This window comes from Diplodia corticola (assembly GCF_001883845.1).
Source record: "Diplodia corticola strain CBS 112549 chromosome Unknown scaffold54, whole genome shotgun sequence".
NCBI lineage: Eukaryota > Fungi > Ascomycota > Dothideomycetes > Botryosphaeriales > Botryosphaeriaceae > Diplodia > Diplodia corticola.
This window is the reverse complement of record NW_017971533.1, coordinates 208,200-236,088: the sequence shown is the minus strand read 5'-3', so window position 1 is coordinate 236,088 and position 27,889 is coordinate 208,200. Positions and strand designations below refer to the sequence as shown.

Below are 27,889 nucleotides of genomic sequence, written 5' to 3'. Positions count from 1 at the left end.
TCTCGTGTGACCAATGAGACGCTATCCGCGTGTCGCCATCAATTTGTCTCGCGTCGAGCATTGCCCAAAGGCCGGGCCACGCCAGCCCTGTGGAAATTGTCTCCCCGTGATCGTCTTAAATCATTGCTATCGTACAAGTCATGCCCCCCCCCCAAATCAGAAGAAAACAGTCAAGGCAGCAATAATGTCTTGGGTCACCGCCCGGAACTTGTCAAGACGCCGCTTCAGCCAGCCAAAGCGGCCTTGGCCTTGGTCCACCAGTCGATCCTGTCCTGGTCCATGGTGCCGCCAATGCAGTCAGTGACGTAGCTCTGGAACCCATCCTGAGATCCCGACTGCAGAGCGGTGCGCTGCGTGGCGTCGCACTTGTTCTTGAGAAACCACGCGGCCGACGCGAAGCTGTACTTGTCGGGGCTGACCAGCTGGAGGACGGCGTCGGCTCCGTTGGCGCTGGCCTTGGCCTTGTCGACCTCGTCCGCCGAGAAAAGCGTGCGCGCGTACTCCTCGTTGAACGTCGCCGACTGCATGTTGCGCGTGCCCTTGCCCGGCTCGTGCTGGTCCGCGCCGTTGAGGAAGTGGCCCCAGTTGTACTTGAACTGGCCGCTCTCGTAGAGCATGAGCGCGATCACCGCCGCCCGCTCGTTGACGTTGTCGATGCCGTACTTGCTGAACGAGTTGAGAATGGGCGCCGCCGCCTGGACGTTGGTGCGGCACTCATTGCCGTACTCGGCACTGGCGTCGCAGGTCGCCGTGGTGGGGGCGATGGTCTTGAGATCGGCAGCGAGGCTGTCGTTGGTGAGGCCGCGAGCGGCCAGCGGCAGAGCATGGCCGACGGCCAGAAATGCGGACAGCAGCGTGAGCGCGAGCATGTTGGCGAGACTCGAGTGGTTTGGAGAGAAGTAAGAGTAGAAAAGAGAGAAAGTCGATGGAGAAGAGAAGAGAAGAGAAGAGAAGAGAAGAGTGGATGATCGGTCCCAGACCGGGGTATCTTTTAAGGCTGGAGGAAGTAAGGGTGGTGGAAAAAATGGCAGGTGGGCGCAGCAGCAGCACGCGCTTTATGAAGAAGCCAACAGAAGGATCACGACCGGCACCTGCGGTGGTGAGCGCTAGACATGCAACGACGGCAAGCTGAAGTGAGCGCGGCTTGGAAGGAGCGACTGGCTGGCAGAAAAACGAAGCGCCTGCTCTCAGCATCCCCTGCGGACCACGAGCTTATAGACGCGGCGGGGGGGGCCAGCTGGGCTGACAGGCCCGCAGACAAGCCCGCCTCGACGAACACCCGCCACGCCAATCACCGCGGACGGCGGCGCCGCGCGCGTGGCGGCTGGAACAGGAGGTGGTGTTGACTGCGGCGGCGGCGCTTGAAACGGCCAGGCACGGCACGTGATGACGGGGTTGATTGGCCGTCAGGGCGTGCTGCGTTTTGCGCGCGGGCCGGCCTGTTTCAAACACTGTTTCGTCGTGGGCGATCCCCAATTTAAGCTGGGCCAGCGTCGGCGAGTCAATCGGCACACAAGCTTTTCCACACGCCGCGACTCGCAGTTCCATGCGCCGGCGATCTGGCACGCTTCATTGTTCAGGCAGAATTCTCGTCGTCGCTGCAGCCTGCCAGTTGCACCATCTCCGCCTCCGCCTCCGCACCCTTTGCCCATGTCCCTCCGGCCGGCTAGGTTTGCCGCTTCTGTCTTCTGTCGGCCGCGGGCAACGTCTGTCCGGAACGCCGTTTGCGTGCAAGTCGACGACGCCATCTCCGCGACTCGGCCCATCTTTTCAACGGAACATTCCAGATCCAACCGGGTGCCTCCTGGCGTCCCCGGCAGCCGCTGCCGCTTACGCGAAGCTGATGAGGTCGTATCCATGTAGGAGGGCCATCCGCCGGCCCTGAACAGCTGGCACCAGCTCTCGGACCTCCTCACCCTGGTCGGGGCGCTCACGTGCTGTCATCTACATACCACCTACCCTCTCTCTCTCTCCCCCTACTGGCTTTTTATAGCTTGCCCCATGGATGCGGATTGATTCTGAGCCGCACAAAAGCGGTCAATCCCGCCGCCGCCAGTGCCATGGAGCCCGCGTAGAATATTGCCGGCCGATATGCTTCGAAGCCTGCCTTCTCACCGCCGTACGCGTTGAGCATGAATCCTGCAATAGGCGCTCCCTATCTCGCGATCAGCATCCGTGCCCCCCCAGATAGGCATATCGACGTCATGCGACGTGGGCACCTACCAGCAGGTATCCGCCAGTCCAGCCCGTGACAATCATGGCCATTGCGACTGCCACGCGGGCCGATCCAAATACGTTGCCCACGACTGTCGGCATCGTCGAGAAAAAGCCGCCGTTCGCTGCCCCGTTGATCACTACAAACACCGCAAGCGGCGCCACCGCCGTCGATTCAGGCCACAGCGCCAGCATGCTTAAGGCCGTCAACATGAACGACATGAAGAGCGTGTTCAGTGGGCCCACAACGTCACTGAGAAATCCGCACGCGATGCGCCCGAACGCACTCGCAAAGTTGAAGCCTGCCAGCAGCCCGGCGCCGGTGCTCGCGGGCATGCCCAGCGAGTTGCTGTACAGCGGCAGGAAGAACGGCGGGACGAACAGGGGAAACGTTCCTATGGCACCAGCAAGGAATATGGTGACGAAGCGATAGTCTTTGATCAGGCGCCTGTGATTGGTGTGAGCATCATCTGCTGTGAAAGGGGAGGATGATCCCACCAATCAATGAACTTCTTTGATTGGATAGACGTGCGCTCCTTGAGCAACCAGGCCGCCGGCAAGCATGTACCAAGGGTCAGCAACCCGATGACTCGAAACGTCCACGCCGCTCCCACCTCCTCGATCAACTGTTCCATTGCCAAAGACGTGACGGCACCGCCAAACCCTCCGCCGGCGTAGATGATGCCGTTGGCGATGCCGCGCTTCCGGCTGAAGTACTGGGCGGTGATGGTCGAGACGGTCATGTAGCAGTGGCTACGTAGGTAGTATGAGAATAAGCGTTAGCAAGCTCCCTGTCTCTCCGCGTATTGGAGGCACGGTTCACGAAACGACAATGCCCACTAGCAGCAGCCCCCTCAGCTGGCCAAGTTCATGCAACGGCGCGGATCCCATCACGCCGGACGGAGAAGCTGAGGGCTATGTCCGAAGCAGCAACGTGCATGAAGCAAGCGGGTATATTATGCGAGCACTTATAGCGCAATAACTCTTCTTACCTGATGCCCACGCCCGTGACCAGACCGGCAGTGATGAAGAGGCCTGCCACGCTGTGCGTGCAGAAGCCTGCAAGCACATAGCCTAGGCCGAGCAGGCTCGCGCCCAAGAGGCCGGTGTAGCGCGCGCCCAGCTTGCGCAGCACCTGCGCCGAGGTGGCGGCGAAAATGGCGTTGCACGCGACCGTCACGGAGCCCACGAAGGCGAGGGTCGAGGCTGACGAAAGGCGCTGTTCGACGAGAGCGTTCTGGATGACGCCCCAGCAATACGAGGTGCCGATGAACCACCAGGACATGAGTGCGCCGGCGGCGACGATGACCCAGCCGTAGCCGCCGTCCGGAACGCTGGCGTCGGCAATGCGCGACGCCTCGACTACGTTGTCGGGGTCGGTGGGCGCGGTGGCCTGGTCCCAGGCGGGCGCGTCGCGGGAGACTGGCTCCAGCTCGACGGCGGTGGTCGCGGTCGTCGTGGTCGCTGTAGCTGACATGGTTGGCGTGCAGCTAGAAGAAAGGACAAATGCCGTTTGTGGCTACGTGCATAGAGCATTGCGTCTTTTAGGCGTTCGCAGGCGCGCGCCCTAGCATTGACAGAATGCGGGACCGTTGCGGTCGCTCGCACCTCGCTACATTATTGCAAGCGCGCTTGCTGCATCCGGCACCGCTGGCGGCGCACGCGCCATTGGCCGACAGCTGCGAACATGACGGTCGACGGCTGACGTAAGGAGCGCGTCGCCGATGTTTCGTGCGACCTGGAACCTGGAACCTGCCGGCTGTGGCACGCCCAGGGATGTGTCGCAAAAAGTTTGCAGGTGGCGGGTTTTAAGGTTGCGACTGCGCTTGTGCTTTCTTGTGGCCTGCTCGGCGCGGATATATCGGATCTGCTGCTAGCCTGCTACTTGCTCACCACCTACAAGAGTGGCACGCCACTCGCGCCCCGCTATAGCTGCCGTATCACGCCCGTCACTCCACGCCCTGCTCTGCGTGTGCCTGGTGCCTCGGCCCTGAAACAAAAGCAGCTGGGTGCCTGTGCCACCGCCCGCGCCTTGGCCAGACACGCGCAGCGTGCAGCCCCTGATGGAGCATTATTATTCAACCGCGCCGGCAGCTCTCGCGCTGCGCAGCCGTTTGCATTGCCTGGTTCGTCGGATTTTTTTTTCTCGCGGCCGCTGATTGGGCCGTGGCCGGATCAGGAGAGGCAGGACGGCGGTGCTTATCATCATGCAGCGCGATCCTTTGGTCGACTAGGCTCGGCCAAGTTACCGTTGCACGTTGGCTGTGGCTGCACCTATTCTATGAATAATCGATTCGTCGTACCGGCTGCAGCGGAAGGGCACGCAACCCTGCCGCTATTAGGCTGTAGGCGTGAGTAGAAGCACGATGCGCGAGGCCGATCCTGCTCGCAGCAGATCCAGGCGATATTTGTAGACTCACGCCTCACCACCTGCCCCGAGCGCCCCACCACCGCTGCCATTGCTGCGCTCACCGGCGTCCGCGGTGCGCGCTGCGATGACGACGGCCTGCTGCGCTGCCAGCCAGCCAGCCAGCCAGCCAGCCAGCGCTGCCGTGTAGGTCCAGGGCGGGCGAGCGAGCGAGCGGCGCGGCAGCAGCTCGCCAGGCGCGGTGCGCTGTGTAAGCGATCTCGTATCAGCAGCGGTGGATGTCGAGGAGCCAGCGCCGCCAGGGGACGTGTTGCGCAGTTGGCTCGTCGCGGGCAGCGGAGGCGCGAGGCAGTACGAGGCTTCGCTGCCCGGCCAATTTCGAGCGCAGCGCCACACAACGGCCGCCCCCCCCTGCACGGCTGGCCCTGGACGTCGCTCGCTCTCGATGCCCTCGGGGCGGTCAATTGCGCGCTAATCTGCTTTATACCTTCGAGCTATATTGGCCGCAATGTTTTACTTTATTAAAGAAGCCATGCGGGCCCACACTAGGTGCGCGCTTGCATATACATAGACACTCCTCCTCGCCTGCCACCCGCCGCCCAGGCTCCCGAGACAAAGGCGCTCGTCTGGTGCGTGGCGCCCGTCCCTGTGGCATGCGGCCCTTTATTTGCGAGCACTGCTGACATGTGTCATCGCATAGGCTCCGGGAATTTTGCAGTTGCCAAGAATGGAACTGCGATGCGATCAGACTAATAAGAAAGCGCCGCCCATGCTCGACACCACCCCTTCGCAAGACGGATCCATCATGGACCTCGACCAGCGCCCGCCCGAGGCCGACGTCCGCCTCCAACACAGCCATCCCTCCCCGGCGCCCGCCCACACCTCCACCGCGCCCCCGTCTGCTCACCACTCACCCATCCCCGCGCCGCACCAGAAGCCCACTCTGCCTCCAATCAGCGGCCGGCCCTCGCCGCCCGCCTCGTCCAGGTCGCGCGAGTACAGTCTGCCCGCCCAGACGCCCACCACCAACGGCCACAGGACCAATGGCCCTCAGCTCGCCTATCCCAGCCCGAGTCCGCAGGACGTGTCCATGGATGCCCTCTCACGCCTGCAGACCCAGGTCCAGTACAACACCGCCAGCCTCAACACCCAGCGCCGCGATTTCGAGGCCCTCACTCACGCCGTCGGCCGTCTCTCCGAGGATATGGTCCGCATGGAGAGCCTGGTCGTGACTTTGAGAAAAGAGATCCTTGCCCGTCCAATTGCGCCTGCAGCCCCCGCCCAGCCCGGCAGCAACATTGACGAAGCCATGATTGAGACTTTCGCCAGCAACCTCACCAGCGTGGCGAACAAGGTCAGCGAGGTGGACGCGTTGAAGATGCAGCTCGAGATTGTCAAGCGCCGCGTGAAGATCATGGAGGAGGCCGTTGCCACAGCAGGACCTCCCACCAGCACAGCACCGCCGCCTTCTGCAGTTCCCTACGCATCTCCTCGGGAACCAAGTCAAATGCAGCCTCTACACCCCATGCAGCACGCCCCTCTCCCAGGGCATGCACCCGCCGCGCACCACCAAGCGCCTCCTTTCCACGCCTCGCCCCCGGTGCCTCGTCTAGGCACCCCGAGCCACGGAGAACTGCGCCCTGACCTTCGGCCAGCGCCTTCGGTTCAAGCCTACCATCCTGCGACCCAGGAGATGCACGGTGTCGCGGCCCCCGGAGGCCAGCCGGGTCAGCCAAGCCAGAACAGTGGCTGGGTGTCGGTCAACCCCGCTGCGAAAAGGCAGCATCCTAACGGGGTAGATAGCCCCATGGACGGACGGTCGGAGACGATGGGATCCCCGAAGCGGCCAAAGCTTGCTCCTCTTGAGCCCCGTGTTGGTCCGGAGTCGGCGCCAGCATCGACGCCGATAAGGTACGATCCAGTCGAGCGGGAGGGAAGAGACTATCACGCAGAAGCCATGCGGGAACAGCAACAGTATCCGGCCGTCACGCCAACAACCTTCGTTCCGTTCACCTCGACCGAGCAAATCCACGTCGAAGACAACTGGCATTCTGAAGCGCACCACGGACCCTCATCTGCCGGCAAGGAGTCGAGACGCGGAAGAGGAGGCGGTCGCGGCCGCGGCCGTCGGAGCTTGCCCGCAGACACTCGCGAACTTGGGACACCAGAGTGGGAAAAGTCCGGCTATCAGACCGGGCCGGAGGGTTACTACCACGTGGAGGTTGGACCGAACGGTGCTAAGCTCCCTCGAAGCGGTAACCTTGTGCGCCGTGGCTCGGGTGGCAACGGCCCCATCGCAATGAGGCCCATTGAGATGACTCGACCCACCACCAGCGGCGATCCGTATGCGCACACGAAGAAGACTAGAACGAAGCCTATCCGCAACGCCGATGGCATCCTCATCCGCAAGGATGGCAGGCCCGACATGCGGTCGCAAAGCAGTGCCGCGAACTTGCGCAAGGTCCACGCTCGCAAGGAGCAGGAGCGTATCCTGGAACAGCGTGCCAACACCCCTTCCTCAAGTCTGGCCACCGCTCCCATGAGTAATGATAGCCAAAACGGCAGCCAAACGGCCGAGAGTACACCGGACAAGGAAAACGCGCCGGCGGACGACAAGGATCGCCACGAAGCCATTATGAAGCAGATGTTCCCCAACGGTGTCGACGACCAGGTCAGCCGTCGTAACTTCCACGACCAATTCTTCCCGGGCGGCATGTCGCCTACGGTGGCCAAGGTCAAACCCGAAGTCACCAGCCCCTCGGAGCGTTCCATTTCCGAGGTAGAAGAGCCCGCGAGAAGAAGATCTCAGGTCAACAGCCACACTCGATCACCAACACTTGATGCTCATGAGGCAGACAAGATGGACGTCTCACAAGACCTCGCGCCCCAGCCTGTTTCACAGGCAGCATAATTTATGATACGTACGAGATTGGACTGGGTTGATGACGGGATTTCCTTTGAATAATTACATATCGGTTTCTTTGAGTGTGTAACATCAGGAGGCAAGGACAGGTTGCCGCATTTTCCTTTGGTTTCTTGGGGAACATATACCGCATGCTGGGCGGGCGGATGGTTTCCTTTAGTTTTTTCGGGAAAGTTAGGATTGGTGTGAAAACTGAGATACCCGCGAGCATCTTTTATCACCGTAGATTTGGGGAGGCGATCATTCAACATAGCGAGCAAGGTCGAAGAACGCAGGCAGTGCGCGCGGAGAATCGACATTATCGAATATTAATATTCCTTGCATGCTTCCACCAAACGTGCTGAAAGCTGCAACAGTTGGGAGATGTAGTTGCGCCAGGCTGACACATGGCAGGGAGGCGCGAGGTGTGGTGACGTCGGCTGCGCGCCGCTTGAGTCATGGCTCGAATTTCGCCAGCGCTTTCGTAGCGCTTTTGCCCGCTACCGCCAACGTCAACAACCTCAGCATTACTGCGCCAACCACCCGTCTTAGCGACACAATGCGTGCAGTCACGCCCCAGACCCTCAACTGGCTTCGCGCCGTGGTCCGCCGCGAGCTCGAGGTCTCTACGCTCTCACCCACCACGTCCCGACACTCCCATCCCCGCCTCCGCCCTTGCGCCGCTTTCTCCGCTCAAGCATCACACGCCCGCGCATTCAATACGACGTCCATGCGCTTGCAAAACTCTCCATCTCCATCTTCTTCATCATCAACTTCCGCCGCAGCACCGACGGTGCAACATCATACATACTACACGTTATTTCCTAAGACGCTCCCCCATGGACCGCCGCCGACGGGGCCCTTCGCGGTCGACCTGCGTGCGCTGCGCAACGAGTTCATACAGCTGCAATCAGCGGCTCACCCAGACCGCCAACCTAGCGGCGGGGACAAGCGGCGGGCAGAGGGGCTTTCGGCGCGCATCAACGAAGCCTACCGCACGCTGCAGAACCCGCTATTGCGGGCGCAACACCTGCTGCAGCTGCGCGGAATCGACCTGGCCGAGGATGAACGGCTGAAGGTAGAGGACCCGGAGCTACTGATGGAGGTGTTGGAGGCGCGCGAGGCAATCGAAGAGGCGGAGAATGAGGAGGAAGTGGTGGCGATGAAGGAGGGGAACGAGGCAAGGATCAACGAGAGCGTGGCGATATTGGATAGGGCGTTCAAAGACGATGACATCGAGACGGCGAAGAGCGAGGCGGTGAAGCTGAGGTACTGGGTCAACATCAAGGATAGCCTGGATGCATGGGAGCCGGGGAAGCCAGTTGTGCTGCAACATTAGGTGGGAAGAGAGTCATGTTGGAGGCGTGCCAATAGGTCTGCTTCGCAACTGACGCGCAAGGTAATCCGCTCACAGGTTCACAGTTCGTCTTCACAATTCCTGGCCCTCGCTTTTAGACATTCGCCGTCACACGCACTAGATATCTAATAGACATGCTCTATTGACCTTCGCCTCGCGTACGTGTCCCGAGGGCCTGAATGACACGAATGCCCTCGCATCCGGGGCCCACCGACGCTTGCAGAGATTCCGGGCTCAAGTGCTAGAGTTCCGTCCCACCAAGTTCCGATGTCCTTCTCAGCTTGTCCAACCAGTTGTTGCGGGCATTCCAGAGCAGGTTTCTTTCTGATGCCCTTCATTTCTTCTGCACAATGCCGGGCGTCCCTCGCCTCGAAGCGCTGCATACGAAGTCGCGCAGCAGGCGAGCGGCGGTGGCACGGATTTAAGGCTTAATTGGCTTCTAGCCTCTCCTTGCATGGCCGGGTCGTATCGAGCAAAAGTGAAGGAAGGACTGGATTTATGCTTTGGGGCTATCATTAAGTTTGGCGGGTGATTGGCCGGCGGCGAGGCATATTACTGCACACCGCTCCACCGCCTGTCGCACACATCCTTCTTCTTTCAGCAGTGCTTAACGGACGGCGTGTGGTGGCACCGCAGATTCCACTACTACATGCGCATGAATCACGCCTGGCCATCTCGTGACGGGCTTCTTCTGCGCAAGCCCCCTGGCGAGGGTCGTATTCGCGGGAGATGGAGAGCAGCGCCTATAGTTATGCTTTTGCACATCGACCGGGGTTCGACGAAAACGCGAGCACCGCTGCTGCCGAACGCACGGAAAAAGTAAGCTGACACAAGGGATGAAACTGAAGATTAGAGTGCAAATCGTTCTCGTTGCATGCGTGCGACAGGGCTGCCAAATCGCTGCCACCTCAGCACGTCGCTCGGGATAATTCCTCCTGCCTGATCTGTTTCATCTAGCTTGCGTGATCACGGCTGAGACATGCGCTTACTGGATGGGCGAGGCTGCGCTTCGATGCCCGCTCGCTCTCGGAGACGCTACACGCTCTGTGCTCTGCCCGCCGGGTTTCGAGCAGAGTGTTTTCCTGACGTCATCGACTCGCACTCGAGAACCGCGCCCCCGGCACCGCAGAGTAGGTAGGTTGTTGTCCAATCCGCCCATTCCAGGACCACAGACACCGAGCACCCATGTCGAAGAAAAGGACCCTGGACAGCTTCTTCAAGCCCTTGTCGCAGCACCACGTCGCACCCCCGCCGCTCACTGGCCAGCCGTGCCCGCCAACAAACACCACCAAGAAACAACGCGCCAACCTTGCCATCGCCAGCCCGGACGAGCCGCCGTCGTGCCATCCAACGTACCCTCTTCCAATTCCCCGCCTGCCCGCCTCCATCCTCTCCGCTCTTGGCGCGTCCCCCTCCGCCCTGGCCAACCCCAACATCACCTGCCCCGCCTCCATCGGCCGCCCCATCAGTGACCAACCGCACCTGGACCTTGTGTACTATGACCCTTTCCTGCCCCGTTCTGCCGCCAATGCTCTCTTTGCATTTCTGCGCACCTCCCTCCCCTTCTACCGCGTCCGCTATCGCATCCAACGGGGCGGCGTCGACGCGCAGATCAACACGCCGCGGTACACGACCGTCTTCGGCGTCGACGAGTCCTCCCGCTTCGAGGCCCCCTCCGGCCTCGTGGTCGAACGGGACTCGGGCAAGCCGGTGGCGAGAGACCGGTATGGATGCCGGCCCCGGCCGATGCCCGATTGTCTGGATAGGCTGAGGGCGGCCGTGGAGAGGGAGACTGGTGAGACTTTCAACTTCTGTCTGGTGAATTACTACGCGAGCGGGGATGACAGCATCTCGTATCATAGCGACGACGAGAGGTTCCTAGGGAAAGACCCGGCCATTGCCTCGTTGTCGCTGGGCGCTACAAGGGATTTCTGCATGAAGAGGAAGCCGCCGCCGAAGGGAAAGGTCGAGGAAAGCAATGACAAGAGCGGGAAAGTGGCAGAGAAGCCGTTGAAGCTGCCGATCGGCAGCGGGGACATGGTCCTCATGCGTGGAAGCACTCAGGCGAATTGGTTGCACAGCGTACCGAAGAGGAAAGGGGGGGAGAGTGGGAAGGGAAGAATCAACATTACGTTCAGAAAAGCGATGGTGAGAGGGGGGACCGAGAACTATTACCAGTACAATGTCGGAGATGGACCGGTGTACAGGTGGGATGAGGCGAGGGGGGAAATGGCGGTTTGGGAGCCGGCCAAGAAGTCGGGATTTTGAAGTAAAGGCTGGGTGAGAGTAGGCCCACGCGAACACACTTTTTGAATGGGCCGACAGGGAGAGCGATGTTATATGAAAGCTCCAAGTTCATCCTTGAATTGTATACATTTCAACTAAAGAGACAAGACGATGCTGGGTGCGGCGTGGGACTCTGCATGCGCTCAGTGAAAGGCCCGCGCAGGTTCACGTGTGCTAGATATGCAAGCCGGATCATGGTAGTCTCGGCAGTTCGGGGTGACCAATTGATCACCTACGAAGTTTGAACCCACCTTCAAGTGACGACTCGGGTATATGCATAACCAGGTTGATTGAGCCAGAGGAGTTCCAGCGTCCTGGGCTTTGCTTGAATTTCAATTCCCGGGGCCTCTCCATCGGGATATCTGTTCAAATTTTCTTTGGTTATTTTTTTTATTTTGACCAGCACCTTGGAGGGCTTCCTCGGTTAGCAAAGTATAGGCAGTAGCATGGCACGTGATCAGCTGCAGCGTGAGGGGAAGCATGATCTCATCAAGTTGTTGCCGTAGAGAAGCAGCCGCTGCGACTTGGCCACAAATTTCCAGCGAGTGTCCTTTGCATCCTTCAGTCTTCGTTTCTTGGGCGATGCCCAGCGTATGCGATGGCAAACTGCGCTACATATGCCACTCTGATTGCGATAGCGCGGTGTATGACGACGGGATGAATGGCAGGGCCCGGAATGAGGGGCGCGGTCGAGTGGGGGCGGCTAGACGTCTCTGTCAGCACACCAAGCGGCTGAGTAAGGCGAGGCTCAGCGAGGCTCTCAGACGACGATGGGCGTCGTCGAGGCGGCGGGCGCGCGAAGGAGATGGAGTTGAGGTTCAGGCAGCGATGGAGGGGCGCAGGGCAATGACATGTGCGAAAAGCTCGTCGCGGAGTTAGGAGATTAGCGCTGCGAGGGTCGAGCAGCACTCGAAGGCGGAGCATGTGCAGCGCATGTCCGTAGGGGCCTGTGAGTCACATCTGCGCGCGGATAGTGAGCAATTTGGCGCTGAAGGAACAGGGTAGACGACTGACCTGGTCTTGGCACGGCCGCTTGTTGTGAAGATAGCAGACGGCACGCTGGAGAGCCTGCTCCATCACCCTCGACACCTCACCTTCAGCCCATCCTCCAGTCCACCCCGCCAGTCGCCCTCTGCGCCGCCGCCAGCCCGCCGCCAGCCCGCCGCCAGCCTGCCGCCAGTCCGCCGCGAGCGCCCTCTGCGCCTTATCGGAGCGTTGTCGAGGTGAGCGCAACCGCGTGCCAGGTGCATTGCGCTGGCCCAGAGCGAGGGCGCACCACTATTTCAACCCGCCTCCCCCTCTTGCCCCGAGCCTGCCAGTCGCAGAGGCTGACCGATTGCTCCCGGGCCTGGACAGACGGCAAGCCCCGCCCACCGCGTCCCGCGCCTGCCCTGCACGCCCGCCTGGAGTTACTGCGGCGTTAAGCCCTCGTTCGACCGACACTCGACAGCTGCCTCCCACGACATCGCCCTGCCCCGGAACGTGGTTAGCAGCACTCAGGGTCCTCGTCTCCGCACAGAACATACCATTGCCGCCTGGATCGTGCCAACACCCGCCCGAAGTCAGCGGTGTTGCTGTGCTGGGACACCTTCGGGAAGCTGGGCTGTCGAGGGCCGGGTGCATATCAGGCAGTCGCCCTGACGCGTCTCCTCCTGCGACAGTCTACTTAAGGGAGCTGGAGTTAAGCCATCTCCGTGCTCAACTCCGCTAATCTGCGCAACCAATCGCCCCGTCCAACCCCGGCTAATCCCACAGCCGCGGCTTGTAGCATCAGCGTCACTCCCGCCGGGCATTGGCATTCCTTGGTCCGAACTCGTCACGCCTCACGAGCAGTCTGAGCTCTCGGTGCGCTTTTCCTGGCTTGCCCGCTGAGTTTCCGCCCCGCTGCGCTCCTCTGGCTTTGGAAGCCGGACAATTTGCGCATCATTCGCCATGACGCCCACCCCTCCCTCTACAACGTCATCCAATTCTGGACAGTCTCCAGATGGCCAGTTCCGCGTCGTCCGCAAGAGGAATAGGGTGCCCCTCTCATGTGCACCCTGCAGGCACAGGAAGTGCGTCTCCACCACGGCCGCCCACCAGAACCATTGCTGACGACCATCACCAGGCTCAAGTGCAATCGCGGGCACCCTTGCGACAACTGCACCAAACGAGGTGATAATGCCTCCTGCACGTACGCAACTCCTGGGAGTCGCAAGAAAAACTCATCCACTCACAGCGCCATGACCTCTCCCGACGACATGCAAAATCGCATCGACCGCCTGGAAGGGCTAGTTCTTTCCCTTATGACGAATGGATCACAGTCGGCCGGTCCCGCTGCCGCCGCCGCCGCCATTGCCAACATGAACGCGTCTTCTAACTCCCAGAGCCACCAAGGCAGTATCAGTGGCAGTAGCACCACCATGGACCAAATCGACGTGGATGCGCCCGAACCGATCAAAGAAGAGCAAGGGGGTACAGCTCACGAAGACAGCGACGTTGAACAGGTAGCTAAGTCCATTGGAGTCATGAAGGTGGACAACAACAAGACCATATTTGCATCCGAAGCCCACTGGTACGCCATCTTGGGCGAGGTATGTCGCAATGCAGCCCCGCAAACCGTAGTACTGTAGCTCATCTTGCCTGCAGATTGCCGAAGTGAAAACCTACTTCAACGACCACAAGAAGCAGTACGAGGAGCAGTTGCGTAGGCATCAAACCGCATACACGGATGACATAAGCCCCGGCACTGCGTTCTTGTTTGGCTCAGTGCAGCCCGCAGAACGGGCGGAACTGATGGCAGCGTTCCCCGCGAAAGTGGTTGCCGACCTGCTAATCACCCGGTACTTCAACGTGTACGATCCTGGCTTTCGTAAGTTCCACCATTTAGTGTACCGATGAGCCCAGCGCTGACTCTCAAAGACATCATTCATGGACCTACTTTCCAGAAACAGGTGGGTTTCCCCCATCAGTCCGGCTTAGCCCGTGATCTCTTGCTGACACCTGAGCAAGTACGACCAACATTGGTTAAATCCCGACGAGACCCCGGTCATCTGGCTCGGCATGGCCTATGCCATGATGTGCATCGCCCTTCAATCTTACCACCGCGCAGGAGATGAGCCTCCTGAATATCGCGGAAAGACTTGGGACATGTCCAGCGAGTACAGGAGGCGTTGTGCACAATGTCTACTGAGGGCCGACATCACAACTCCGGTGGCGAATACGCTGGAAACGCTTATTCTCCACGTACAGGCCGAATACGCCCGCAGCAGAGACGCCGAGGTTGGCGTCTTGGTCAGCTGGACAATCATCGTTCGCTTGGCTATGCGTATGGGCTACCACAGAGATCCGGCGCCTTACAGGGCGCTATCGCCTTTCAACGGCGAGATGCGCCGCCGCGTCTGGTGCGTCGTGAGGAAAATGGATCTTCTGTTCTCCCACCAAATGGGACAGCCGCCCATGATCAGAGCTACTGATACCAGCGCTGAACTCCCGCGGAATATCTACGATGATGAGCTCTTCGAGGAGATGAAGTCACTTCCGCCGTCAAGGCCAATGACCGAAGCAACTCCCTGCTCATACATGATTGCGAAATCCCGTCTCGTGTACGGTTTCTCGGAGGTGGTTGAAAAGTCTCAAGTTTTGAGTTGCACCTCTTACGACGGCATCACCAAGCTTGATCAACGATTACGTGAGATTCACGCAGAGACGCCGCCTCACCTTCAACTGCGGTCGATGGAGGAATCGGCAAGGGATCCGGCGACGTTGATTATGCAGCGATTCAGCCTTGAACTCCTCTACTTGAAGTCACAGATTGTGCTTCACAAGAAGTTCCTAGGTCCCTCTCGCGAGAACGCCAGATATGCCTACTCCCGCCGTACCTGCATCGATGCCTCAATGGCAATGCTCAGGCATCAGGCTACGATACATCATGAATCCCAACCAAATGGCCGCCTGCGGACCGTGAAGTGGTTCATAACGTCTCTGACAATGAACGACTTCCTTGTGGCAGCAATGGTCGTTGCTCTTGACCTCTACCACATATCGGAGGCCGATCGTGCAGGCCGTTCAACGGCCGGCGATCTTTACGGCTGGTCCCACAACCGGAGAGATGAAATGTTCGCGGCTGTCGAGCGCGCGATACCCATTTGGAGGGAGCTCCAAAACGGCTCTATGGAGGCGTACAAAGCCCACACGGCTCTTATTGTTATGGTCAACACGCTCAAATCGAACCAATCATCGAGAGCACAGGACTTCGCTACGGCGGCCGCGGCGTATCCCGCTACTGCCAGCATTCAGGATGACGCAAATGTTGCACCGGAGCACTCGGCTGCAATGACTCTTGGGATGCTTAGCACAGGTGCATTAACTCCCAACAGCTCAAACATGTTCGATAACAGACCTTCGTTCCCCGCTTCCATGGGCAACATCCTGAACGATCCCCTGCCTGCAGTCTCATCCGGTACTGGGCTCACCCCACAATACACCGGCCCTTCCTCCGGCGGTGAGAATGGTGGTCCAATTTCCGCGGCGAGCCCCTTCTCGCAAATGTTTGGTGCATCGAACATGTCACTACAAGGCATGGACGTACCTTCAACCAACCTTGACTGGGTAAGCACAATCAGAGCATTGCGACTGTTGATGATGATGCAAACTGACACACTGATAGGATGCTTGGGATTCCTATGTTCAGGGCACTGCCATGGACCCCTCGAACCCCATGTGGCCAATGGGTATGCCGGATTTGATGTCGGATGCAAGCGCGATGCCACAACAACCACAACAACAGTCGCCAACAAGTTCGCAACCCCAACAACAGCAACCAGTGAACACTGCGTTTATGGGCGGTGGGAGCGTTTTCATGGGCAACGGCACACCGGAGAGGAACACGATGATGTAGATGTTCACTCTGTCGGCGGATGTTGTTTGGAATACATGGTGACTTTCTTTCGCTCGGTGTTTTGACGGCAGCCTTTCTCACAGCAATGAGCCGCCGATACGCGGATAGTCGCGTGGGGCTGTGTGGCTCTATTGAGAATGAGGGAGGGGAAGTTATTTTTGAAGTGTTATCTAGTTATTTCTGTTATTGCGCCCAATCTTTGCTTCCATGGATCTCGGTCTAGGGGCTGCACTCTGCTGGATGGGAGCGGCAGGCAGTAGTGAGAAGAAAAATCCGCATGAAACGGAGGGAATAGTGGGAGATACCTGAGGATCACGTTGTTCTCGTTCGTTTTGGGATTCGGAGTTATCCGCGTTGGTCACGCTACCAGAAAAGGTGGCGTTTGCTCATGTATACATATCAAACAAACGTCTTCACTCCGCCTATCGGTTGCGTGTACTGCTCTTTTTTGGACCCACCTCATGCCTAAAGAATGTAGGTAAGAGGTGATTGACATTTATAAGTGACGCCATTACAGCAGCTTAGTGGCCGCAACTTGTCGAGGGTAGTTAAGCCACTCCAACCTTGGAAGCCATGCTATGGCCTGGAGGCTCTCAGACGTAAAACGGCGCAAATACAGTCGCGCAGGACCAACCTCCTTTTCTACTTTTCCACTCTTTCCGAGGGAAGTATGTATGTACATCATTTTTGCTCATTATCGTTACCCACTGGTCTATCCGTGTCCAATTCAAACCCACACACACCAACTCCAAGATCCATTCTTTTTGTACACGTACAACGTCTACTCGGCGTGCTTCTCGTTGATCAGGACGTATCTGTACCTGGCCTTGCCGTCCTCCATGTCGACGACGGCCTGGTTGGCGTCCTTGATGGAGCGCTCCTGGATCCAAGGCTTCAGCTGTTTCTCGGCGGCGAGGTCGAGCATCTCCTTGATCTCGCCGGGGGCGCCGATGAGCGAGCCGCCGAGCTTGCAGCGCTTGGCGATGAGGGCGAAGGCGTTGATCTGGGGCAGGGCGTCCTCGGGGGCGCCGACCTGGATGAAGGTGCCCTTGTAGCGCAGCAGGCTGAGGTAGCCCATCAGCGGCATCTTGGGCGAGGAGACGGTGGAGACGACGATGTCGAGCGTGTTGGCGTGCTTCGAGGCCCAGTCCGGGTCCTCGTCGGTGGCGATGAAGTCGTCGGCGCCCATGTCGACGGCGTCCTGCCGCTTGGCGCCGGTGCGCGAGATGACGACGACCTTGTCGGCGCCCAGGGCCTTGGCGAACAGCACGCCGAAGTGGCCGAGGCCGCCGAGGCCGACGATGCCGACCGTCTTGCCGGGCCCGCAGCCCTCGCGCTTCAGCGGGCTGTACAGGGTGATGCCGGCGCACATCATGGGGGCGGCGTCCTTGGTGGAGATGGCGTCGGGGATCTTGAGCACGAAGTGGCCGGGAGTACGGTTGTAGTCGGCGTAGCCACCGTAGCTCTTGCTGCCGTCCGGGTACTTGGCGGCGTAGGTGCCGACCATGGACGAGCAGTGGTTCTCCTCGCCGTCGGCGCAGGCGGCGCAGTCGGGCTTCAGGCAGGACGAGGCCTGGGCGCCGACACCGACGCGGTCGCCCTGCTTGACATGGGTGACGTTCTTGCCAACACGCACCGCGCGGCCGACGATCTCGTGGCCGACCACGCAAGGGTAGGGAGTGGCGCCCCAGCCTGTGGAGGGAGTCAGAGCGGACAGAGAAGGGAAGATGGAGGAGGGTCAGGTACCGGAGCGGAGGGTGTGGATGTCGGAGCCGCAGATGCCGCAGGCCTGGATCTTGATGTCGACGTCGTCATCGGTGAAGGGCTTGGGCTCGTACTGCTGCCACACCATCTTGCCCTCGACGGCCTCGGGGGTCAGGCCGCACCAGCCCTCGAACCTGTAATCGGCGGACATTTTGAAAGTACTGGAATTGGAACGAAGAGGATGTCGAGCGGCGAAGCAGGGAGAAAGCGTTGGTTGGACGAGATGGCGGACGGGCACGTAGCGGGTGGTTTATATGGCTCCAGCGGGTCCGCGGAGCTCCAGCGCAACGGGAACGGGAATTGGGTGGCATTAGCAATGGCGACGACGTTAACTCCTAACAGCGGCGCTAGGACGGCCACTTGGAGCAGCAGTGGGCTCTGGGGGGCTCATGGGCTCAAGCTTTCGGGGCGCTAGGGTCCTGCCGCTCCAGCAGCTCCGATCCTGAGCCTCGGACGGGTTTCGTCGACGGTGAAAAGACGGCATCGCGGGCGATTGGATTGCGTCAGCCAAGCCAGATGCGCGACGGGACGATAGCCATGCGGCCGCCATGGAGCCCGGATCGGAGCTTCGAGCTCGAGTCTGGCCTTCTACTGGCAGTTCCTCGGCAATGGTGCACGCATACGAAGCATCCCCACCATCTCTTTCGCAAGATCACTAAACCGAGCCGGAGATAGCACCTGAGGCCCGCTTGCGTCCGCTCATTATCATCATCGATGGGCCGTGCCGAGAGTCGAGACGGAACACTCACTCGGCCGTCTTCGTCGCGCACAGTCGATGGAGCAGGGGAACAGGCGATCCAAATCGGGTTCTTTCGGACGGTTGCATGCTTGATTGGCGGGGCGGTGGTGGCGTGCGGAAGGCTACTACGTAGTGCTGCGCCGGACGAGGGAGGCGAGTTTAAGGTTCTGACACGCTCACGCTTCCTCTCCCACGCCACGCGGCATTGCGCATTATTATTGCTGGATCCTGGACCCCGTCTCCCCACTTCCTGCAGCCGGCGCAGATCCAGCCGATCCTGCCACCTGCCACGCCCTCGTCGGCGTTATATTTAGCCTGCTCGTCAGCTGAACTTCAAACAACCTCATCAGCGAACATGTCGACCGCCCCCACGCTTCTTTCAGCTTGCCAGACCGCTCTATTGACTTTCGGGCCCAGCCCCCGACCCTACTCGTCGTCTATTCATCGCCTACTCTATGACAATCAACCGACGCCGTGTTACCGAACGCACTGCAGGCGCCGCGCCGCCGGGGTATCGCGTTCTCTGCATCTAACATGCCTCGCCCTCGTGCAAACCAGGAATTAGGAAACAAAAAAGAGAATGACCGTGTGTACGTGCGAGCACAATGAACAAGGGTTTTTGGCCAGGCCCCCCCAACCGAAGTAAAATAAACAGCCCAATCCAAGAACGCCCGTCCCGCATGCGGCCTTGCGTGTGACATTATCCCCTCATGTCGCTTCCAAGATTATCTCACCGCTGATATATCCCGAGGAACGCCGGATTGTATCGTTGCGCGCCGCACAAACGCCAAATCTATGCAAATGCGAAAAAATATAAGTCGTGCACGTTCGGGAGGCTCAATAGGACGATACCCTTCCGCCGTACGTCGCCGGACGCGGCTTCTTTTGTCCAGGTCTCAGGCTGATGACCGACTCCAGCTCCCGCAGCATGCTGGTGTTCGCGTCGCGCTGTTCCCGCAGAGACACCTGTCGGATCCGATCTTCCTGGATCTTGGCCATGCGTTCTTCCCGCGTCATCGACATGCGAGTGCGAGGCATGGCGATGGCCTCGAATATCTCCTCGTCCGATCCGCTGTTCGACGTGGCAGACGATCCCGAGTTGCGGTTGCTCGAGAGCGGCAAATCGCCGTTGAGAGCCCGCAGAGCGTCGCTGGGACTGCCCAGCTCGTCCACAGCCGTGAGCCCGCCCAGGCTGGGCACCGGCGAGCGCAGTCCGCCGCTGGACGCTTGCGAGATGCGCCGCTCTTGCCTGTCGATGTTCAGGGCCAAGGACGTCTTACCTGCCTCCCACGCTTGCACAAGGTTTTTCAGATCCGCCCCGATCGAGTCGTACTGCGACATCAACGTCGACCCGAGCTCTGTTACCTCGACGGATTCTTCCAAACTCTTGCTCGACTCTTCGCGGAGGATCTGCATTTTTGCCTGCAACCCACGGATACCCTGCGACAGAGCGCTCATTTGCCGAACCGAAGCCCGGATCTTCTCCTTGCCTGGCGTAGACGGCACTTTGGGCTGCGGCGAAGGCGGCGCAAATTCTGACAAGAAAAAGAAAAAAAACAATCAGCCCAGTGACATTTCTGACGGAGACGGTACGAGCTTACGTTCTTCTTCTCCGAGAATTCGCGTCAATTTCTCACACCACTTGCCGCACAACTCGGTAAGACGTTCCATGGCATTGATGGCCGGGCGCCAGCGCGCAAAGTCTTCGCTGTCACCGTCCGCTTCGAGAGCAAGAAGAGAGCACAAGAAAACCCTGCGCAGAGTGACCAAACGGTATTGCCAGATGCGCAGGGCTTTGAGGCTTTCCCCGTCTTCAAACTCATCCTCGGAATACCCCAGTGCCGCCTCTTGCATGTCCTGCGAAGTGATATCGTATACATCGAGGTATCTTTCAAGATCATCTGACTCCACTAGAAGGCGCAGGGTGGCGCACTCGTCAGCGAAGGCGGGGAGAGTGGCGGCGAATGTGCTGCGCAGACTGCGTCTCAAACGCACACACCGCTTGATCTGGTTTTTGTCATCGAGCCTCGTGATTGGTGGCATGGGAGTGCTCCTGGATGGACATCAGCGTTGAGTCACGGGGAGGCAAACTGCGCGCGGCTTACAGTCGATAGCCGCGGGACACTAGCTCCACTTCCTGGACTAGCATGACGGCTGAAGAAGCGCAGGTGTCGAACGCTTGCAGATTGGACACCAGCACCGAGGCAGCGGAGACGGCGCGATGCCTGAGATTCTGCAGCCACTGGCGCCTTGCATGCGCGTATGCAACCGTCAGACCAACGGCAGTGGCCATGACCACGACCAGGAGTCTCCCCTTGTTGAAACCGCCCTGCTTGGACTCGCGGGCCCAGTGAAGCAACGACACGACGAAAAAGGCCCCCACGCCGGTAGCTGCGGCCCCCGTCACATTGATGGAGCCGCCCTTATACTCGACCGTCTGGGCAGAGCCGTCGGCGGGTCCGGACGGCACCTTGAAGGATGTTTGGCCCGAGTGCTCGCTGAGGAGCTGCGAGGATATGATGGTGAAGCGGAAGTGCTCGAGGAACCGGGTGTTGTCGGCGCTGCCCAGCCGAGAATTGACGGCGCGCTGGGCGACATGTCAGCGTGCCGGACGGGCAAGTCAGCGGTGAGGGCGGCTTACAGCGTAGGCATTCTGGAGGCGATGGACGGAGCCGCGCTGAGGCAGCTTCAGCGGGCGCGGCAGCTTCTTCCGCAGCTTGGACTGGAGGCTGGAGGGGCCGCGGGGGGCAAACGAGGTTTCCTGGCTCTTGTCGCTCTTGTCGCTCTTGCTGCTCTTGCCGTCGTCGTCCATGGACGCCACCCAGCCAGGCTCACCGGTGCCCTCTCCTACGGCGAGCGTTAGCCGAGGCCGCTGTGACTCTTCTTCAGACATGACGCAAATCGCAGGCGTGGAAGCGCAGGCTGACGCACCCTCGAGGTACGCCGCTAGAGGCGAGTCTTCGTATATGATGTTTTCCATGGCGAACAGCCGCCGGGCATGCTTAGCGGGCGGCGGCAGTGGACGGCAGTGGACGGCAGTGGACGGCAGTGGGCGGGGTGCGGTTGGTTGCGGGCGAGGTTGGTGTTGGGCGCGTGACGTCGTATGGCGGGATGTTTGGCTCAGACGCGGCGCATGCTGATTCAGACCATTGAGAGCGCAGCAGATGCAGGTGTTGGCGCGGCGGTGTTTCGAGAGCGCAGGCAGCGCAGGCAGTGCAGGCGGCGCATCAGGGGAGGAAGCTCGAGAGCGCGGAGGACGTCCTCATTCCGCGCGGGCCCCCTCGCGAGCCGTCGCGCGCGCATCCGTTATGCAGCGCAATGCAATGCAGGCGCGCAGGCGAGAGCGATGGCCGCGGCGAGCCAAGCGACCGGGATCCGCGCCGCAGCAGCACAGTGGCAGCAGTGGCAGCACAGTGGCAGCACAGGGGCCGCGCTCTTCCGCCCTGCTCCTCTCCGTCAGCACCGGCCGCCTCCCTCACCTCCGAACCACCACCTGCGCGGCCCGTCTGACAAATGCCTGACTGTGGCTCTGAGCATGCTGCCCTGCTCCTGACCGCAACTCGCAGCGCGCTGCCGTGCCTGCCACGCTCGCCCGTCGAATCGGCCGCCCTGCCGCGCCCCTCCCCGCCAGTGCGCGCTCTCCGCTGTAGACGCCAGCCCGTGTGCCCGTTGCCGCTTACTCTGCCTCCGTCCGGCACCGTGTCTGGGGCGCAGAGGCGCAGAGGCCCGCCGGGCGGCCGCCGGCTTGCGTAAACTCTCCATGCCAGACACCCTCTCCAGACCGCAGCCCCGGCCGCACCGGCAGAGCGAGGACGACATGGCCCCGATGAAACCACGTCTGCCCGGGCGCTGCTCCGCCCCAATGGCCAGCCCTGCTGTTGCCGGACGGCGGGACACAGCCAGACGCCCCGCAGCAGAGGAACCCTTCACGTAGGCTACGGTCTTGGCACCTCCGCCAAGCATCGCGGCCTAGGCAGGACGAGGTCCTCTTCATCAACGCTGCCCGCGCCGGTGCGGTGCCTCGACGCTCTCTGGATTGCCACACGGCGCCGCCGACCGTCAGCCCTAAATTTCACCATGACGCCGCTGCCAACGTCCCGGAGTCTGCGGCTCGCAGTTGGCCCAAACCGCAGCTAACTCCCGTTGACATCTGCTTCCGCCGCGGCACTCAAGGGCAGACTGCCGCAGATCCTGGAGCGCTATGCCAATTTCACCCATCGAAACGAGCCCGGGCAGCCCCACGACATGGTCATCTGCTTGTCAATCAACACACGCCCAGGCTCGTCACGCCTGAGGGACTTTCATATACCGCCTGGACACGTCCCTCCGCCCTCTTTCTCCCATGCAGCTCATCAGAATCGGCTTCCTCCCTACACCATTCGCGCTTCGGCACCGTTCCATCTCACACCCAGGCTGCTTACTCTGTTTGCCTCCTTCAACGGGGCAGTCGCATTTGCCGCTCTGGGAGACGGTGCGAGCTTTTATATCGAACCGCCGACGGCCATGTCGTTCCAGTTCCTAAGCCCGCCTTCTACTCCAAGGAGCCCCAATTCTGAGGAAGACGCCGTTCCAGAGCTCGACAAAATGAGTGACCCGCGCATGGCCCAATGCAAGTCCGCCGTGACGCAGATTGAGGCTGCTCTTCGATCACACCCGCACGCTTGGCAAAACTACCTGCAGTCGGCACGGGGCATTGTCACGGCCGTCAGCTCCATGCAGTCGCTGCCAATGGGAGACTGGGCCTACTTTGTTGCGGTGCTGCAGGACCTTGGGTTTGCCGACGCAGACAATGGCAGCGTGACGGATGTTACCAACTGGTGCCAGACCCAGTGGCTGGCTATGCTGGAGAAACGACCGAACAGCACCGCGGCTCTGAGAGGTAAGCCATTGCCGGCGGCACTTTGGGAGTGTTTCTGACGAAGCGCGTCAGGATTGGGCCAGTACTGGCTTCAGCGTGCGCAGCCGTCCTTGGCCAAGATCCACGCAGAGGAGCACGGCTCTTCTGGGAGCAGCAGAGGCAGCTTTGGAGAGCAGGTTTCCGAGGCTCGTCTGCACACGGCCAGCTATGTCGAGGCACGAGGAGTGCTGTCGCCTGCGTCGGATTACTTTGCACGGGCCGTACAGGCAGCGTATGCGGAAGGCTGTGTGACGGGAGATCTGCTCGAAAAGGTTCGTGGGCCGCCGGCCAAGCAAGTACAACGTGGGCTGACCCTGGAGGCATAGGCTGCAGAAGCGTATATGAGCCTCGGCAACGTTTCGTATAGTCGCAATAGTCAACAGTACTTTAGCCAGGCCCTGCAGTATCTCCAGATGACGTCCAGCATACCGGGCTACCAGCTTCCGGAGCATTTACAGCAGTAAGTCTGTTTGCGCAGGGCTGGAGGCTTAATGGCTCACAAATGCCAGGTATCTGGAGGAGTACGGCCCTTTGGCTGGGTGAGGTGGCGTGAGAGTCATAGTCATTGCACGGGAATACGGGGCACGAGGTCGTGGATATTTCCGTAAAATGCCAAAATGCCTATCGGGGATATTTGGAGATTAGGTAGAATTCTCCGCGGAACAACGACGTAGATTGCCACTCTCCATTTGCTTGCATGTGGTTGCGCGTGTCGTGCCCGCCTTGCCGGGGTCGGCATTACGGCGGGCCATCTGCCGACTCCAGCCGTCGGTCGACCTCACTAGCAGCAGCTCGCAACCCAAGCTCCTCGCACAGGACACTTCAGCTCTTCCCGCCCTCGCCCTCGCCCACCTCACGCCTGCCCTTCGCGTAACCGCCTCTGCAGGGCGCTTGGGCACGAACTTGAACTTGACGGCTGCACCGACCTCGGCGTTGGCTCCTCCCGCGCATACCCGCTGATCGTCCGTCGCCGCCATCCCGGCCGAGACGTCTTCGCGCTCCCGCGACCACCCGTCCGGTTGACAGCACCGTCCTCCGCGCACTGGTCTGCCGTGCCTCGACACCGCTGCCGTCCGCTGCCGTCCGCTGCCGTCCGCTGCCGTCTGCCAGCCCCACGTCATCCATCATGCATGACGAACGCGAGCTCGCAATTGCGCCAATCGTGCAGGACAGTGTCCAGCACAACGCCCGGGTACGCATCATCCTGCCCTTCTTGTCCTCGTCTGCTCCGCCGCCGCCATACGCTCTGAGACCACTCGCCGCTGACGCAGCCGCCACTGCCGTCAGACCATCTCCACAATCCGCAACCTGACCGCATCACTCTTCGGCGTCGCCGCCGGCACATTGGGCTTGGAATCATACCCGGGCTTCCTGTTCTACCTCGCCGGCAGCCTGTTGGTGTCGGTGCTCATATTCGTGCTGAGGGCGGGGGCGCAGCCGAAAAGCTACTTTTATCGGCCGTTTGGAGACCTGTGGCTCGGCGAGGTGTTTGGCAGCCTGAGCAGCTTCGTGCTCACCTGGACCCTCTTCTACGGTCTGCTCCGCGCATAACGAGCACGATGAGGGAGGCGGGTACGGCTGCAGCGGGAAGGATTGATAAACTTGAGCTAAACGGTTGAGGACAGGGGAGGAGCGCGGGGGGCATAAGCGAAGAAGTGCTAGGAATGGAGATGCTGTATCCAGTATATCCTGGCCGGCTTGGCGTGTATACCAACCATCACGGTGTGGGGCTCCTATGGAACATATAAGCCGAGGCGCAGCCAGGGCTTCACTGCTTGGTGTGCCGCGCGGCTTCGAGGCGGAGACCGGCGTGATCTCAGCTGAGAGACCAGGGGGTACGAGCTTGTTTCCACAATCGCCAAGCTGTGTAGCCAGCATGCCCAGCCAAATGTCGCTGAACGCGATGGCCAGCATGGTGCTGCTTTGGTTAACGCGGCTACATATACCCTCTCCACGGGGTAGTGCACACGAGCCAGACTTATCGATTGCTCTTCCCAAGCAAGTGTGGCCAGAGTTCCAGAGTTGAGTACTTCAATGCTTTGACTTGCGCATAGCCCAGCGGAGGGACGCCCAACGATGATGGCACAGGGGAATCAGAGCGCGGCGCAGGATGATCCGCCAACATCTGCAGCCCGATGATCCATGCGTGCCCTTGGAGCCCGTTTCCGGCGGAGACGGACCAATGCACGAGGCTGTGGTGATGGGCATGCGGGTCTGAATAGAGTTGGGTTTAGGCGCAGACGGGTGCGCGATAGATTGCCGTCGCCGCGGGCCATCCCCGGCCACTCCTCCCATCCGGGCCAAACACTACTGGCCATCACCACCGCCGACCATCTCCTCCTTCCAGACCGCGAAGCAAAACACGGCCGCCTCACCATGACCACCCTGCCATGCCCTCTCCCGCAGGTGGAGGAGGCCCTGCGCCCCTACATCCATACGCGCCAGGAGACTCTGCGCATCAGGAAAACGCTGGCCCAGCACCTGCAGTCGCAGATGCACAGGACAGAGCGGCAGCACGGCGCCGAGTCCGCGACGCCAATCACGTCGCTGACCCTGGCTTGCGCTCCGCCCTCGCTGCTGCTCGAGCATGATCAGACGCGTTCCGCTTCCGCGCCCCTTCCTCCGCCTCCGCCCGAGCTGACTGGCCTGCGGAAGCAGTACTGGGAAGCCGTGCGAGCGCATGCTTTGGCCAAGCACCGGTGGGACGCCCTGCGCGGCGAGCTCACCCAGCTGCAGCGGGAGGCGCACACAGCCCGAGCCGCGGCTGAAACTGGGCCGGCCGCGGATGTCGGTCCCTACTCGTCGTCCTCATCCGCCGCGCCGGTAGTCGGTCACAGCGGCGGCCATCAGGCTGGCCACGACGTCCAGAATTATGTCGCACTGCTACACCAGCGCCGGCGGCATGCCAGGCTGCAGGTCCTACTGGACGCCTTGGACCGGGCCGCAGACGCCGAACCCGACGACGACCCGTTGCGGAGGGACGATCTTCGCCAATGGGTCAAGGACAGACTAGGTGACGCACCGGTCCCGCCGCCGGAGATCGCGGGCGGCGGCCATTCTGCTGTTGGCGACGCATCCGCTTCGGCCGCCGCCGTCGCCGCAGACCAGACCAAGGACCACGTGCTACGCCTGAAGAAGGAGCTGCTGCTCGCGAAGCAGGATGTTGACGCCGAGACGCAGCGCAGAAAAGCGGTGGCGCATGAATCAACGGGGGGCTCCACCCTGAGTCGAGGCATCGAGGCGCAGGTGCGAGCATTGCGGGCCGCCCGGGACGAGCTCATTGCCTGGATCGAGGGCGAGCTGGCGAAGATGCCCGAGGGCGATGAGAGCATACTCAGCAACGGCGGGACACCACAGAGACCAGACCGGCGAGACGACAAGGACGCCGCCGCCTCCGGACTTGACGACGATGCAGAATCCATCCAGGAGCAAGTCGACGCGTTGTATGAACGCTACGTGGCCGCCCGCACTTCACTCGTCGCAGCCGTGGATGCGGCAACTGCCTCTGCCAAGGAGCTCAACGCCCCGTCTACACTTCCAGGATCCAATCAACGATCCGGCAGCGGCGACGGTGGCGAGGCCGCGGGCCAACGGAGCCAGCAACTCCACCTTCCACCGTCGGCCGCTCTCCCCTTTGTCCCCGCGCTTCTCCGCTGTGCCAACGACGAGCGTATCCTCACGCAGCAGATAGCGACGCACCTGCGGCACCAGATCGCCGCAGCTCAGGAGGAAGCCCGCAACACGGCTCAGCGCCTCGCCAGCGAGAGCCACCTGGTCGGACCTGATGCGGAGAGCGGCGGTGCGTGGGCGCGCGCGGCGAAGGAGGCGACCAGAGAGACGGACGAGGCGATCTTGGAACGGGTGAGGGCGGCCCAGGCGAATGTGGAGGGGGCGAAGGACATTTTGGCGGAGCTGGACAGGAGAAGGGAGGGGTTCAGGGCACTGAGGGGAGAGGCATGAAGTGGGCAGTCACGCCCCCCGCAATGAATGTGGTTCCCTGATTACTGCCTTCTCATCACGCCCTGGCCATCTTGGCTCGAGGTTCCATGCCTGTTGGCTTGACTTTGCGGCCGGTGTGGAAAAGTAGAAGACCGGGAGGGGTTGGAGTTGTTGATTGGATGCCATGGCCTGGCACCTGTGGGATGACGACGGTCACCGTATGCAATGAAGATGCCCTGATGGACCGGAGAAATTCTTCTTCTGGATTCTGGCGGCTCCTGTGTGTTCCACCTGTTTGAGGGAATGTAGGAGCAATTATGCTTTTTTTTGGGGGGAGAGATAGGGGACAGACATAGAGCAGCGAGAGGGTTTCAAAAGGCAGGCCGTGCAGCCGGCTTGTCGTATGATTACTGTGGACAGAACAGTATGAGAGTCGGAGGCGGCAGGAAATTAAGGTACTTGGGGTTCCTCTTCTCAAGTTGAGGAATAGATGAAAGTATGAGTGATACGGCTGAACAGAGATTTATTGTCACCACTAGGTTCG

At 60.6% G+C, this 27,889-nt stretch overlaps 11 protein-coding genes across 11 annotated transcripts; 7 read left to right on the top strand and 4 right to left on the bottom strand.

The window, feature by feature from the left end:
* Positions 1 to 224: 224 nt before the first annotated feature.
* BKCO1_5400082 (uncharacterized protein) lies at positions 225 to 869 on the bottom strand (the record flags this gene model as incomplete). The annotated part of the gene is made up of 1 exon (XM_020277293.1): positions 225 to 869. The coding sequence occupies one exon, from the start codon at positions 867 to 869 to the stop codon at positions 225 to 227; it is 645 nt and encodes a 214-aa protein (XP_020127201.1).
* A 1,118-nt stretch (positions 870 to 1,987) lies between these two features.
* On the bottom strand, positions 1,988 to 3,691 carry BKCO1_5400081 (major facilitator superfamily transporter; the record flags this gene model as incomplete). The annotated part of the gene is made up of 4 exons (XM_020277292.1): positions 1,988 to 2,155; positions 2,224 to 2,662; positions 2,713 to 2,967; positions 3,207 to 3,691. The coding sequence occupies 4 exons, from the start codon at positions 3,689 to 3,691 to the stop codon at positions 1,988 to 1,990; spliced, it is 1,347 nt and encodes a 448-aa protein (XP_020127204.1).
* A 1,660-nt stretch (positions 3,692 to 5,351) lies between these two features.
* On the top strand, positions 5,352 to 7,493 carry BKCO1_5400080 (fe-s protein assembly co-chaperone protein; the record flags this gene model as incomplete). The annotated part of the gene is made up of 1 exon (XM_020277291.1): positions 5,352 to 7,493. The coding sequence occupies one exon, from the start codon at positions 5,352 to 5,354 to the stop codon at positions 7,491 to 7,493; it is 2,142 nt and encodes a 713-aa protein (XP_020127203.1).
* A 550-nt stretch (positions 7,494 to 8,043) lies between these two features.
* Positions 8,044 to 8,823, top strand: BKCO1_5400079 (fe-s protein assembly co-chaperone; the record flags this gene model as incomplete). The annotated part of the gene is made up of 1 exon (XM_020277289.1): positions 8,044 to 8,823. The coding sequence occupies one exon, from the start codon at positions 8,044 to 8,046 to the stop codon at positions 8,821 to 8,823; it is 780 nt and encodes a 259-aa protein (XP_020127185.1).
* Positions 8,824 to 10,026: 1,203 nt separating this feature from the next.
* Positions 10,027 to 11,109, top strand: BKCO1_5400078 (dna repair family protein; the record flags this gene model as incomplete). The annotated part of the gene is made up of 1 exon (XM_020277288.1): positions 10,027 to 11,109. One exon carries the CDS (start codon positions 10,027 to 10,029, stop codon positions 11,107 to 11,109), a length of 1,083 nt encoding a protein of 360 aa, XP_020127186.1.
* A 1,950-nt stretch (positions 11,110 to 13,059) lies between these two features.
* On the top strand, positions 13,060 to 16,006 carry BKCO1_5400077 (c6 transcription factor; the record flags this gene model as incomplete). The annotated part of the gene is made up of 6 exons (XM_020277287.1): positions 13,060 to 13,181; positions 13,235 to 13,700; positions 13,756 to 13,978; positions 14,029 to 14,060; positions 14,119 to 15,717; positions 15,776 to 16,006. 6 exons carry the CDS (start codon positions 13,060 to 13,062, stop codon positions 16,004 to 16,006), a joined length of 2,673 nt encoding a protein of 890 aa, XP_020127181.1.
* A 781-nt stretch (positions 16,007 to 16,787) lies between these two features.
* On the bottom strand, positions 16,788 to 17,921 carry BKCO1_5400076 (zinc-binding alcohol dehydrogenase; the record flags this gene model as incomplete). Its single annotated transcript, XM_020277286.1, has 2 exons — positions 16,788 to 17,698; positions 17,753 to 17,921. The coding sequence occupies 2 exons, from the start codon at positions 17,919 to 17,921 to the stop codon at positions 16,788 to 16,790; spliced, it is 1,080 nt and encodes a 359-aa protein (XP_020127182.1).
* A 1,425-nt stretch (positions 17,922 to 19,346) lies between these two features.
* BKCO1_5400075 (proliferating cell nuclear antigen) lies at positions 19,347 to 21,489 on the bottom strand (the record flags this gene model as incomplete). The annotated part of the gene is made up of 5 exons (XM_020277285.1): positions 19,347 to 20,044; positions 20,111 to 20,562; positions 20,615 to 21,096; positions 21,151 to 21,356; positions 21,441 to 21,489. The coding sequence occupies 5 exons, from the start codon at positions 21,487 to 21,489 to the stop codon at positions 19,347 to 19,349; spliced, it is 1,887 nt and encodes a 628-aa protein (XP_020127183.1).
* Positions 21,490 to 23,012: 1,523 nt separating this feature from the next.
* On the top strand, positions 23,013 to 23,949 carry BKCO1_5400074 (uncharacterized protein; the record flags this gene model as incomplete). Its single annotated transcript, XM_020277284.1, has 4 exons — positions 23,013 to 23,388; positions 23,440 to 23,678; positions 23,733 to 23,866; positions 23,916 to 23,949. The coding sequence occupies 4 exons, from the start codon at positions 23,013 to 23,015 to the stop codon at positions 23,947 to 23,949; spliced, it is 783 nt and encodes a 260-aa protein (XP_020127184.1).
* Positions 23,950 to 24,532: 583 nt separating this feature from the next.
* BKCO1_5400073 (uncharacterized protein) lies at positions 24,533 to 24,957 on the top strand (the record flags this gene model as incomplete). Its single annotated transcript, XM_020277283.1, has 2 exons — positions 24,533 to 24,598; positions 24,694 to 24,957. 2 exons carry the CDS (start codon positions 24,533 to 24,535, stop codon positions 24,955 to 24,957), a joined length of 330 nt encoding a protein of 109 aa, XP_020127178.1.
* An 825-nt stretch (positions 24,958 to 25,782) lies between these two features.
* Positions 25,783 to 27,366, top strand: BKCO1_5400072 (rna-binding protein; the record flags this gene model as incomplete). The annotated part of the gene is made up of 1 exon (XM_020277282.1): positions 25,783 to 27,366. One exon carries the CDS (start codon positions 25,783 to 25,785, stop codon positions 27,364 to 27,366), a length of 1,584 nt encoding a protein of 527 aa, XP_020127179.1.
* Between the last annotated feature and the right edge of the window lie 523 nt (positions 27,367 to 27,889).